Raw genomic sequence first — 13972 nt, 5'->3', positions numbered from 1 at the left:
CATTAGCATGTGGTCCAGTCATTATTCAGTTTAATAGCCCTTTGATACACAGTGGTTGTCATGTTACTGCACCGTGTTCTAATAGGTGCTGATGAAAGCATAAATGGCCACAATCCTGCCTGAATTTAGCACTACAAAGCCAAAGATGGATCATTATTGTAGACAGTTCCAGCTCCTTAATTGAAACAGTGTACGTATGCAGCTACAGACGCAGCATTAAAGAGCGGCAAATCATGCTGTGACCCAAGGGTAAATTGCCACCTCATAAGAAAATAAAAATAAACAAATATACGCACAAGGATAATGAACTTGTCACTGGCTACGCTTCCCCAAACACATTCCTGCAGCGTGTCAACAAAATGGCAAAGTTTTACATTAGAGCAGGTGCTCCCAAACTTTTACATGCCCATGGCCCCCACTAGGAAAACATGTGCATTAGAGAGTAGCGTTTCATGATGAGATTTCATGGTCAATAAACGCTAATACACACACTCGACACTGTTGTATATTCTTTAAATGATATGAAAATACAATATACAGAGCAACAATACAATGCCTTGGTGGAGGATCGTTCAGTATATACATAGCAAGTGTTTGTCTCTTCTACTGTGTTGTGAAGGATGAGGATGAACCAAGTTGTGCCTTTTGCTTCAAACCACATGCAGGGCTTTCTCTTCCAAAAGATCGCTCTTTGGAATCTGGCTTTGCAAAGTCATTATCCAAAATGTTACAAAACATCCTAAACTGTTAAATGTGTACACACCTTATACAGTATCTACCTAGTCACATTACATCCTTCAAAGTTCAAAGTCAACGCAGATCTGCCCTTGGAACATTGTTTGAGTCAATAATTAATCAAAAACCCAATTAATGAAATCATGATAAAAAGGTAGTTATGAGAAAAAACAAACGGTCAAAAATACAACCTGACATCCTTGTTCGTGGACATGTCTTTCAAGTCATTTGCCATTAGTCCTCTGTGGCACGAGGACTTTTATTTTATTTTCCCATCTTGAGTTCAATGACCCCTTTGGCAGTTTTGTTTGTTTCTGGAAAAACAAATGAGCTCCTTTTCAACTACCTATGGGTCCAGCATCTGTCTGTCTGTCCCAGGCCCACCTTTCTGTAAACAAAGGCATAAAGGTGAGTTTGCTACAGAGTCCACTAGGCCACCTCTTTTAAAGCACTGTCGTTTAACCTTTCCATGTAATTGCGAAGCTCCTTGGAGTCACCCAGTTCCATGTCTTGACACACCCACTTAATGTCATGGCTGTGGCTCACGCTGAGCGTGCTGACCGTGGGGAAGCCATTGTCTGGGGGGATGGTGGTGAAGGTGGTGAATTTGACTCGCTTCCTTTTGGTGGTGGGCGAGTCTCCTTTGCTGTCCTTGGCCACGCAGCTCGTGTCCGCGGCCCGGTGCACCTGGCCCTGCACGTTCTTCTGGACGGAGCCCCCGTTGAGCAGATGACTGCCCTCCTCCAGCCCGCTGCTGGAGTCCATCATGGAGGTCTGCTCCTCCTGCTGGGGCGACAGGCTGACCTGGCTCTCCAGCAGCTCCGCCTCGTTCCCCAGCCACACCCAGTCGTGGGCGTGGTTCATGTTCTCCTGGCCCTCGATGGACAGCTCTTTGTGGCGGTACTTGAGGGTGTAGGAGATGCAGTTGATGAGAAAGACCAAGATGGCCAGGCAGAAGACGCCCAGGAGGGCGTACATGCCGATCTCCAGGTCCGTGAGTCCCCGGGCCGTCTGTACGAGCTCGTCGTCCACGTTGCGCCCGCGGGGGAGGTCGACCTGCGCGGGGAAATCGGAGAAGTCTACGGGAATGTTCTGGCCGCTGTCGTCGGACAGCCTGCCACCGTTGGGCCTGCGCATGATGCCGCTTTTAGTGGTGGTGGCCCTCCTCAGCACCCCGTCCTCCATGTCAGAGATGGAGCTGCCGTAGTAATGAGAGTCTATGCCTGTCCTGTCCTGAGACGGGGACAATCTGGCCCTGTTCTCCATGTCATCTCCCTCCGGGCCGTAGTCACTGCCCCCCCCTCCCCTGGAGCTGTCACTCTGGCCAAACTTGACTCTGACATTGCAGTTCCCTGCTGCCAGGATGCTGCGGCGCTTGAACTTCTGGCAGACCTCGCAGACGGTCATCTCCACCCTGACCAGCAAGCCCTGGCCCTCTGCCTCTGTCACGATGACAGGCCACTTCCAGGACGGGTCCTGTTGCACGGTGACAACCTCCTCGTCCAGGGAGGTGGCTGTCAGGATGAAGAAGTCAGGGTTGTACAGGTCTAGTGGAGCCATGGAGCCGTCACTAAACTGAAGCCAGGCACTGATCAGGGCCTCCTGTGCATACACACAAACACAGCGAACGCGAACGCACACGCACACACACACACACACACACACACACACACACACACACACACACACACACAGAGAGAGAGAGTTTAAGTTAGGTCATATGCAGACTGTACATACTGTTACAGTATGGATGCAAACACACAAAGGAAGAGGAGTGGAAAAGAGAGAGAAAACTACATTTATTTTAAAAGTATGACCTGATTTAAAATAAGATCATAGCAAAGGAATAGTCCCGCAAAAATAGACCAGTAGATCTAGAGAGGACCAATTTGTTTTCAATAGACAGACTGAAAACATTGTATACACAGCAGACCAATTTTGGCATTTGATATTTCAGCATCGATCAGGTTGAGATAAGGATACTCAACATATATATTATTTTTGTTCAGCCTGATGGAGACCTCTCACTATTAGTTAGATGAGTGCTTATATACAGGGAGTGAAAATTAAGTGAATGCTGTTCCAACAGGGATAGTGCTATTTTGGCTTGGAATGGCATTTTAATAATAATACACACACATAGATGTTACAATGTATAATGTTTCCTTTTTACATAATGGTCTCGTTAAGCACACTATAAGAATAATGTATAGTTGAAAATCTAGCCTACTGAGCCCTTGCCATTTCGCTACCTCAGTACTACTGCTCTGTGGCATAAAGAGAGAGAAAGAGGGGGAGCAGATTAAAAGATAGGGGGAAAGATCAGACCGTAACATTAAAGAAGAATTCATGCGAATGGGGGATTTGCCGAACATGAGCATCTTAACCCATTAAGACCGGAAACGCATCTGTGTGTAATTTTTTTGCACTGAGGGCCGCTCTATGAGCTAGATCTGCAATTTTTTTAATCTAAAATTTGTGAAAATGAGTGCAAATATTTGAATATATATATATTTTTTCAAGTGAACATTCAAATCTTTGCTTCTGGGGATTCTACAAATGTCTTCTAAATCCTAACAGTTTTTTTTTATTTTTATTTTTTACTTATGTTGCTATAATATCAGTGGTTCTCAAAACCTTTTCATGTCAAGGACCACCCACAATGATATGTATTTGGCGCGGACCCCCATCTCAAAATATTTTGTTTCAGGGACCCCCCAGAAGCAAAGATTTGAGTTAAAAAAAAAATTCAAATTGGATTTTTCAAAAATGGAAAAAATCTGCAAGCTCATAGCGCGGCACTCTGTGTATATCTGCTATTTTTTGAATAGCCAAAGAAATCTAAAGATGCGTTCCCGGTCTTAATGGGTTAAGACCTTTTCTCACGCCGCAGTTTCACAGTTTGCCTTTTAATATTGCCAGAGGACAAATCCCTTGGGCCAGAATGGGGGAAGATCCCCACGGTGCTCCGCCAGTACTCCCTAATTACTGACACTAGAAGACGTACTGCGCTGCCTGCTTATCTCTGCATGGACATTTTGTCTATGATGGGGAAGATAAACTACTCTTCACTGTCCTTCCTCGCCCTGGGGCGATCAAATGGGCCACAATGAGGGGAGGGAGGGAGGGCATAAATGAGAGATGAAAGCAATGATAGTGACAGTTTGGCCCTAGCTGTGTAAGTCATGTTTGGCGACAGAACTTTCGGTGTTACTTTTGCATTGCTTGGAGATTAAGTGCAGCTGCGGTTTCTATTCGATGCCCAAGGAAACACATGCAGTTTCTAGCTTTCAAGGTTCAGAGCTAAGAGGGTTAGGAATGCAGTGGGACAAACAACACGTGTGTGTGCGTGTGCGTGTGCGTGTGTGCGTGCGTGCGTGCGTGCGTGCGTGCGTGCGTGCGTGCGTGCGTGCGTGCGTGCGTGCGTGCGTGCGTGTGTGTAAATACAAGCGCGTGTGTATGTATAAGCACATGTACTGAACACGCACAGCTGAAATGAAGTCTTTTGTTTTGGAAAACACAGTAATCAACTCTGTGGAGTGCTGCAATTTAGGCTTCAGCAGCTCCAGTAGCCTACAGTATGTAAATGACTCTCTTCAAACTAAATGCAAATAAATGAATAGTTGGAGGCAAAGAAATCTTGTCTGTCTGTCAGACCAAACAGTATTTGCTAATTATTCTTAGTTGTCATTCACACTAATTTGCTGTTTTCTCCATCAGTGATCCTGTAATGAACAACTACCTGGTGTCCCTATTTTGGCCATGTATAGGCGAAAATGTTCTGGAAAAAAATTATAAAAAAAGACAAAAACAAAATACAAAAATTGCATATCTACAAGCTCACAGAGTGATGCAATTTTCGCTGTTTGTCTTAGGGCAAAGTACTGTGTATAGCACTGTTTCTCAATATGTGGTTTGGGGACCACCAGGGGTCCAAATTGACCCTTACAGGTCTGTGACATGGAACGGGTGCATTTGGTTCCACTCTTAGAGTTAAATTACAGTGGATTTTACAGTGTAGATTGATGTACACTGTCAGAGTAAGTGCAATACATGCAGAAAGGGAGGTGATAACTACATTTTGATGTCATTCTGAACTTCTGATGAGCCTTTTTTTTTTTTTTTTTTGCTCCTGCACCCCCAGATGTCTGAAACTGAAGTTTTTTTCTGATGTCGGAAGGAGCATGTATTGCCCTTTACAGACCTGTAAGGGTCCATTTGGACCTCTGGTGGTCTCCGGACCTGACATTGAGAACCAGTGGTACATAGGGCTTACTGTAAGTGGTCAAAGGAATTATACAGTGTAGCATCCGGACCTGTTTGAGGCTCTGCAGCACTTCCTGTGTAGTGGTGGTCGCCAGGATGGCCCTGTTGCTCCCTGGGCTGAGCTGTAGGGACAGGGAGAGGCCAGTGACCAGCTGGACCCCCAACTCTGTGATGGTGACTTTGTCATCCACCACCGTGATGGTCTTCTCGGCCAGGATGGAGTCCGACAAGGGGGACAACACCTGACATGGACGAGAGAGAGAAAGAGAGAGAGAGAGATATATAGAGAGAGAAATTGAGAAATAGAGAGAGAGAGTATGTATGTGTGTGTGTGTGGGAAAGAGCGAGAGAGACAGGGAGAGATAATGAGAGGTACACAGCAGAAAGAAAGAAGAAAAGCCTCTTGGGATTAACCCAGATTACAATTGTGACTTCAAAGGCTTTTTAAAAGAAAACGAGTGAACCGCGACATTTGTTTTTTCCCCCTCTTCCAAACAATATATCCCTCCAGCTCTTTATGATTACTAGAGGTGATTTTAGCTGAGCTGGCGGTCTTTCCTAACGTTTCAGTCGAGCCCCCCTCTTCAATTATGCAAGTTTATGCACAAAAATACCCCCGCACTTGTTGACTCTTTACTTAGGCTCATTAAACAACATATCTGCAGATTAACCTTCATGGAACCTCTCTACCTCTGTAAAGGTTAAAGAAAACCAACAGCCATGTGTTTATTCCTTTTTAACCCTGATTATTACTGGCAAACCAGATGAATGTCAGACACAGTCTAACCTATAGAGACGGGGAGTCTAATAAAATAGATGAGGAGCGGTTCGAGGTCAGCTGCATGTAGATGTTGCTCTGTGTGTGTGTGTGTGTGTGTAAAAGTCCTCTACAGGGGCATGGATGCTACTGGCGTGTGTTCCAGTTAGCGTTGGTGGAGACGAGCTGTCAAACCTTTCTCACAGTCGCAACGAATGAGTTGTATGTTTTTACAGCCTGGCTCTGTAGGAGGCTAGCCGTCTGTAAGAGGGTCGGTATGTCTGTGTGTGTGTTTGTCTGGAGCTAACCTCGCCAACTGCTTGACCGATCAGCGCCAAATGTCTTGTGCACGCTGATGGTAGGCAAAAGTTTCATATGTTTTATATAATTATTTTATATAATTCTTAATATTTAATATTTAATACTTAATATTTACCTCTATTTTTATAGTGGCAGTCAGAGTGGCTCGGATTGGGCTAAAACCTTGTCCAAATTTGGACGAGCCGAGTTGAAGTCGGTTGGTCCCATATTTGCACGTGACCATACATGGGCATAGCGTTCGGTTATGTGTCTCTGGACAACCGGATCCTCAAATATATGCCTATATACAGTATGGGCATATCAGGTTTGTTTATGGTTATGTCTGAGTCATAGTGATTTGCCTATGGGCGTATCGGGTTTGTTTATGGTTATATCTGAGTCAGAGTGACGTGGCCATGGTCCTGCCTATACTGTATATGGGCGTATTGGGTTTGTTTATGGTGGTCATAAACAAACGGCCATCCCTCCCTCCCATTTGCTAATTTTAATACATAGGTCATAGATATATCATAGACGATCCACCTTGGAGCCACTCCGTTCCCATATGGTTGCCAAGCCAAGATCCACGATTCAAAATGTTTCTCTCTGATCTACAGTATTATGTATGTATATAATATATGTGCTTTTATCAATATAAATCTTTTTTTGCCAGACCCAGGGGGTCGGCCTACATGAGGCTTTGTCGGTCGGTCGGTCGGTCTGTCCCTCTTTTCCTCTCTTTTCCTCTGCACACACGTCATGCGAAGTCCGGCCATTCAGATTTCAACCACTAGGGGTCTGGCAGTACCAAATCTCCTGGTTCCCTTGTTAAGTCAATAACATCTTACTTAAGTAAAGCAGTTCTCCATGTATATATTTATTTTTAAAGGGATTATCCTGCATGTTCAATGAAAGTGTTTAGGTTCTTGTACAAACAGGTGGTGGTGGGGGCGGGTGGAGGTATAATGGCACGTCTGCAGGCAGACAGATGGATGACCAGAACACACTGCTGGGCAGCGGGTACCAGTCTCTACACAGATGTAATTAGGAGGCCGCTATTCATCCAGTTAACCTGAGGACACTGACAAATGAAAGGTCCGAGAGGGGAAGGGCCCTGGCATTCACTGCCACCGCCTCCACAAAACAGCCAGCTGAGGGACACCAGGACACGCTGTGACACCCTGAGCGTTCATTTAGTCTCGTGAAGGTGAGTTTTGCCGTGCACTTTCAGAGTTTTGCTGTGCACTTGATTGCACTCAGACCCCATTTAAGCTGTAATGGATGCTCTGTAAGTAGTTTGAGGTACTTTTACTATACTTAAGTATTTCCAGTTTTCAAAACTTTATACTTTTACTCCACTACATCAAACAGGCAAATATTGTACATTTTTACTCCACTACAATGGTTGGATTTTTTTTTGTTACTAGTTAGCTAGTTACTCAGATTTTTATTATGCTATATTACAATTGCCATTGTGGTGCAGTTGTGCGGGCGGTGGACCACTGCACATATGGAGTCAAATGCACATTGCTCCCCCCCCCCCCGTCTGCACTGATGTTAGACACAAACACATATATGGAGTCAAATGCACATATAGAGATCAACATACACTGATGTCAGACACAACAGAAACTATTCAACATGCACTGATGTCAGACACAACATAAACCAACTACACATATATGGAGATCTGATTTTCAACATGCACTGATGTCAGACCCAACGGAAACCATTCATCATGCATTGATGTCAGACAACAGAAACCATTCCACATGCACTGATGTCAGACACAATAGAAACCTTGATTTTCAATGGGGGCCCGTCAAATGCACATATAAGGAGATACACATATGGAGTCAGATGTGATCGTCGGTTCGGCGACATAGGTGTCCAAACCTCTAATTAAAGGGCATATGACACGCTCAAAATCATGATCCTTTATTTTCTATAATATGACATCATTCTGGTAAAAACTGTTTGATCAAAGTTACCTAATACCAGCTAACTAAAAAACTATGTTTTTTTTGTCATATTGAGGGCAGATATAATAGCACATCTACAAGTGTCACAACACTTCTCACGTGAGCTTGTAGATCTGCTATTTTCGAAAGCATTTTTAACTATCTTCAAAACATTACAGTACTTTTACCTTAGTTTGGTACTTTAGGTACATTATTATGCCAATACTTTTACAAATCTGAGTACTTCTTCCACCAACGCACATTGAAATCAGAAGGTTATCTGATCTGCTACACTACACCGCATCTGGAGGTGGTCTTTCTCACGCTGTGATCACATCTCAAAGTTAGCCAGGTGTAAACGCAATTAATGGTGAGATTGGATCGTTCATTATCCAGATACAGATCACGTTTTAAAGCAACATGTAAATGGGGCGTCTGTGAAAGGGCGTTATTCAAACTGCAGTATATCTATCACTGCCTCCACATTGACCTTGACATTCATCAGGCGTTTGTTTTTAAATGCACTATGTCTCAGGATAAAAAGTGCTTGATGATGTTAATTAACCACATGACCTCTAGTGTCCTTATTCTGGGCATATGCCATAATAGAACTTACGGCAAAAATACAAGCTCACAACTTGTCACAACATGATGTGTTGTGAGCCAGTAGATGTATAACTAGAAAATGACGTCATTCCGAACATCGGATGGGCAGTCTCAGAACCTTTCCTCGGAACCTGTGCACCTCCAGATGTCCTAACTCTCCGAACTATAATTCGGAAAGCCGGTCCGAACCCCGACATCGGAAGGAGTATGTATTGCACTTTTACCAGGTCCAGGGCCGGTGCTAGGCAATTTGGCGCCCTAGGCAATTTTTTTTTTGCGCCCCCCCCCCTAGTGGCACCCTAGGCAACTGCCTACTCTGCCTAATGGGCGCGCCGGCCCTGACCAGGTCTGTATACTCTCAAGAGTTACGTGGGTCCTTGAAATTAAAAAGTTGTGAGAACCACAGAATACAGCATACCTGGATAGTGGTCATTCCCATGTCCAGTCCCACCAGTATTCTCCCATCCAGCAGCTGTGCGATGTGCGGGTCCTCCACCTTCAGGAAGTCCCACACCAGCTCAGTGATGTCCACCTGCCAGTCACTGCCCAGCATGAAGCTCGTCGGACCTCTGGGATCGGCCGACTCGGCCACGAAGTGGGTCAGCACTCGGACCATGGCGTTCTGGTATTGCAGAGTACAGCTTCGCCCGCGTCGGTCTTCATCGTCTTCATCTTCGCTGTCCCGTGCGGCCCTGTTGAATGACATTTGACATTTGAGTTGTCCTACCCAACACCATGGTCGACATTTCTCAATGGAAGGGTATAGGAGACCACCTCCAACCACTGTAGATGTGATAGTTACAGTACATTGTATGGAGCACTTTTCCCCCATTTTCAACGCCATCTTCATATAATTGGTTGTCACTATGCTCATTATAAGATGCCATGCCACCGTTTCTGTCTACTGCTGTGCACACACAGGTCAGAAACTTTCCTCCAGTGACATCATCAGTGGGGATTCCAAGCTATTGGAAGCGGCAGCCTTTCTCTTATGGAAAGTTAACACTCTGAAATACTGTAGAAGCTTGCTCACTTGCATCAACAGAAATAAACATTAACGATTGAAACGGTCTGGGGATCTTAGTATAATTTGTACGTCCAAAATACAAATACTTTTGTGATTTTCGTCCTCAGAAAATTGGCAAATGTTTGCCTTGAAATGACTACCAAATGATATCATTGGAGGAAGGTTTCTGAATTGTCCACAGCCCACCTCTGAGAAGCAAATAAGTAGACAGAAATGGTACCATCTTTTAATCAGCATTAGCGAGGACCAATTATATGAAGATAATTAAGGTTGAAAATGGGTTAAGTTATACTTATACTCTACCTTAAAGATAAAATAACATTTTATTATCAAAACAAGTTCGGGATTGTGGCTTTAATAGCATTAAATATAATTATGATTGCTGCATACTAGATTAAAGCTACAATCCAGTAATTGTATGTCTGTCCCAACGGAGAGAGGCAGGCCTAATTGCAATGTCCAAACAACAATAAAGATAAAGGAAGACCACCTCCAAACACTGCAATGTGCTAGTTATATTGTATTAACATACTATATATAAATTGGTTTTATTCATTACAGAAAATCTGTAAATAGCTGTATATTTGTCATTGCTTCGTCCGCAATCTGCCGGGCACATACACACTCTCTCTGTCTCTCTCTCTCTCTGTCTCTCTATCTTTCTCTCTCTCTCACTCTCTCAGCAGTGTACGCCACAGAGGAGCATTTACCTGATAATGACAAATGGAGGATTGAGACGTTGTTGAATAGTAGACCACAAAGGGAGCATCAATTCAGTGTGTGTGTGGGGACCTTGAATTTCTATTTCTGTTTTGGCTTTGGCTTTTTTTGCAGCACGAGGCACCTGGTCAGGATTTTAAATGTGCATACACTTTCTCCTTGCAGCTATAGTTAATCGTCCCTGGTTTCCCTTTTGGTAGCAAATCGACTGTAATTTGATTACTGTGGGCAACAAATCCACCTCCCAGAAGCCGGGCTGTGTCCCAGTGGGGTCATTACATTCAGAGAGTGAAAAACAAGGCTTAAATGTTGCAATATTGCATTTAGCCCATAACAGATTTTTTTTGTGGTGTGTTTGCTTCAACAAATGAACAACCTTATTTGAAAATAAATAACAGATAGACAGCAAAATAGGATGGTGAGAAAGCAATGTCAGAGTAAATGCTGCAAGTCCTGTGCTGGGACATTGTTGGGAGCAAAGTGTTTTGTCAACAACTCTTGTACTAACACTTGTCAAACACGCTCACAGACACACATTAGACGTATCATTCCACGTATGAACCGTGAACAAGGAAAGATTGCTTTCATCTTTTATGCTCCAGACAAATGGAACAAACTCCAGGACTCTCTGAAACCGTATCGATTGGTCTCCATAGAGACATTTAGAGTACTACTTGAGGATGCATTACATCTGTTTCAGCTGTTTTGCGCAGGCCCTTATTTGTCTGCATTGTGATGTTTTCAATGTTGTTCATTATTGCACTTTATTTAAACCTGTATTGTTATTTGTATATGTTGTGATCATGCTGTGATCAGGCTGTCCTTGAAGAAAAAAAAGCTGTCTCTCAACGGTCTTCCCTGAATAAATAAAGGTCAATAAAGAAATTGATAAAAAATACTATACTAATGTACAACAGGCATACACCTGATGTGTGGTGTAATCTTTGTAATTTCTCACTCTCTCCCTCCCTTTAAGTCTCTCTCTCTCTCACACACACACACACACACACACACACACACACACACACACACACACACACACACACACACACACACACACACACACACACACACACACACACACACACACAGTTTACAGATACAGTGGATACATACTGTACAGCATGGCCATATACTGTATGATGGCCATATATAGACTGTACAAGATTACAGCTTCACAATCTTGTGCAATTGTATGTATTTGTTTATTTTTTTGCTATTTTGTAAGTTAGGTTATGACTATTTTAAATCATACTGTACATTTATTTTTATCCACACTGATGAGGAGGCTCCACGTACAGGAATTTCACTCCCTGCAACGTTGCCACAGCTGTATTGTCAAGTGCATGTGACGATAAAACCCTTTTAACCTTGAACAAAATTTGTTCTGTATTTAATACAGACACACAAACAGTTTGAGATGATGAAAAAAAATATATAATCTCTTAAACTAGGCTTTCTTCAGATTATCCGCTGTGCTTATCTCTCTCCCTCTGTCTCCCCTGAGAAATAGAACCGGATACAGGCCCACGGGAAGGAGGACGTTGGCTTCACATTACTAGAGGAGATCCCTGAGCACAGTCAGATGAGGAGTTAACCCATTCAATCCGGGAGCGGAATCTGTGTCATTTTAGATATTTAGCTATAACTGTTATTTTATACTTGGGCTATTCAAAAACAGCAGATATACAAGATCACAGCGCGGCACCGAGTGCCGCGCTATGATCTTGTAGATCTGCTATTTTTAGAAAAATCGTGAAAATGTGCGCAAATCTTTGAATATATATATTTTTAAAGCGAGCATTTATAACTCACATCTTTGCTTCTGGAGGGGTCCCTGCAACAACATATTTTGAGATGATTGGGGGGGTCCAAAGCCACATTTTGTGTGGTCCTTGACATGAAAAAGTTTGAGCACCACTGATACTATACTGTAGCAACATATACGTTTTTCAAAAACCTGTTAGGATTTAGAAGACATTTGTAGATGCGTTCCCGGATTGAATGGATTAAGGGCTCAGGACCTTTCCTGACAAGATAAGACAAGAGTTGTAGACGAAGGGGTATTTCCCCTGCTGCTGTTGGACAAGCACTCAGAGTACCACGAGGTTCCCCTGAAGGAAGGAGGAAAAAAAAGAAGAGGGCCATGAAAAGAAACTTGTTTGATTTTGTTATATTCTGTGTTGTCACGACCAAAACAACAGTAAAAGGGTCAAAGATCAATCAAAGTGTGTCTTCCTGTACTCAATCGTACCACCGTCTTCTTCTGCCTCCACTCCACTGACTCCGCTCTCAACTCGCAAGTCATATCTGTCTCAACTAAGACAATCTGAATCTAATTTTAACTAGAAAATGTGCTCCTCGGAGCACAAGTCTCCGCCAGCAGACTATAGCAATTATATTATCATAGCAATAACTAATGAGATACAGTAGAGTAAAAGATATATACTGTAGTTAAATAAAAAGGTGTATGTTAAAGAAATATTTATTTAAAAAAAAATGATTTAAAAATCATATTTTGTCTTCTAATGTTTAAAAATAACATATCCAACATCACCGCAGATCAATCAAGACTGATTGATCCTGTCTTACCTCGCTTCAAAAACGTAAACGTTTTTTTGAAGTGACACACCTATTTATAGAATTGTATTTCGTCATGCATTCCTCTAGCCAATCAAAGGCATTGGTGTCAACATATTAATACGTATTAAGATTTCGGTCTTGTTGTGGGATCAATTCAACTCTAGTCCTCTTCTGTGTTACTGTTGTAGATGAGTATGCTTTCTTAGCTTTGGCCTTCTGCGCCTTTGCTTGACCAATGTCAGGTGTTCTCAAAGGGACACACACACGCACGGACGGGTGATTTGGACTAGAAGATACTGTTCCAATCAAGACTGATTGATCCTGTCTTACCTCGCTTCAAAAACGTAAACGGCTTTTTTAAGTGACACACCTTTTTATTATAGGATTGTATTTCGTCATGCGTCCCTCTAGCCAATCAGAGACATTGATGTCAACATATTGACACGTATTAAGAGTTCGGCTTTGTTGTGGGATCATTTCAACTCTAGTCCTCTTCTACGTTACAATTGTAGATGAGTATGCTTTCTTAGCTTTGGCCTTCTGCGCCTTTGCTTGACCAATGTTAGGTGTTCTCAGAGGGAAACACACACGCACAGACGGGTGACTTGGACTTACTGAAGGTACTGTTCCAATCAAGTCTGATTGATCCTGTTTTACCTCACTTCAAAAAGTAGAGGCTTTTTGAAGTGACACACCTATTTATAGAATTTTATTTCGTCACGCGTCCCTCTAGCCAATCAGAGGCATTGGTGTCAACAAATTGACACGTGTCACGTGGAGCTTGCCCAATGTTAGCTTGGCTAACAATGTTTGCTCACACAAAGCGAAAACATATTCTCCACCTTCGGCGGAGACAATTAATCAATAAATTGGACCAATAGAACATAGTATCATAATGATTTTTTTTTTGTACATTTATATTTTAAAATATTAAAGTTATGTTATTACAAAAATCTTAGTGTTTTGCCAGTTATTTGGGGGCCCCACTTGCAGTATCGTCATGGCCGACCAGTGGGG

At 43.0% G+C, this 13972-nt stretch overlaps 1 protein-coding gene across 1 annotated transcript in view; it reads right to left on the bottom strand.

The window, feature by feature from the left end:
- Positions 1–883: 883 nt before the first annotated feature.
- The window catches only part of LOC308089586 (transmembrane protein 132C), a gene marked incomplete at its 5' end in the record, with an annotated part of 217603 nt that continues 204514 nt past the window's right edge, over positions 884–13972 (bottom strand). Inside the window, 3 exons of the mRNA XM_080434397.1 lie at positions 884–2337; positions 5052–5243; positions 9044–9317. Coding sequence (XP_080290523.1) covers positions 1165–2337; positions 5052–5243; positions 9044–9317 — 1639 coding nt within the window. The 3' untranslated portion in view covers positions 884–1164. The remainder of the gene's footprint in view (positions 2338–5051; positions 5244–9043; positions 9318–13972) is intronic.

This window comes from Gymnoscopelus braueri (assembly GCF_963280865.1).
Source record: "Gymnoscopelus braueri genome assembly, chromosome: 7".
NCBI classification, from domain to species: domain Eukaryota; kingdom Metazoa; phylum Chordata; class Actinopteri; order Myctophiformes; family Myctophidae; genus Gymnoscopelus; species Gymnoscopelus braueri.
Note: the sequence above shows the minus strand (reverse complement) of the source record. Positions and strands in the feature narration are given on the sequence as shown.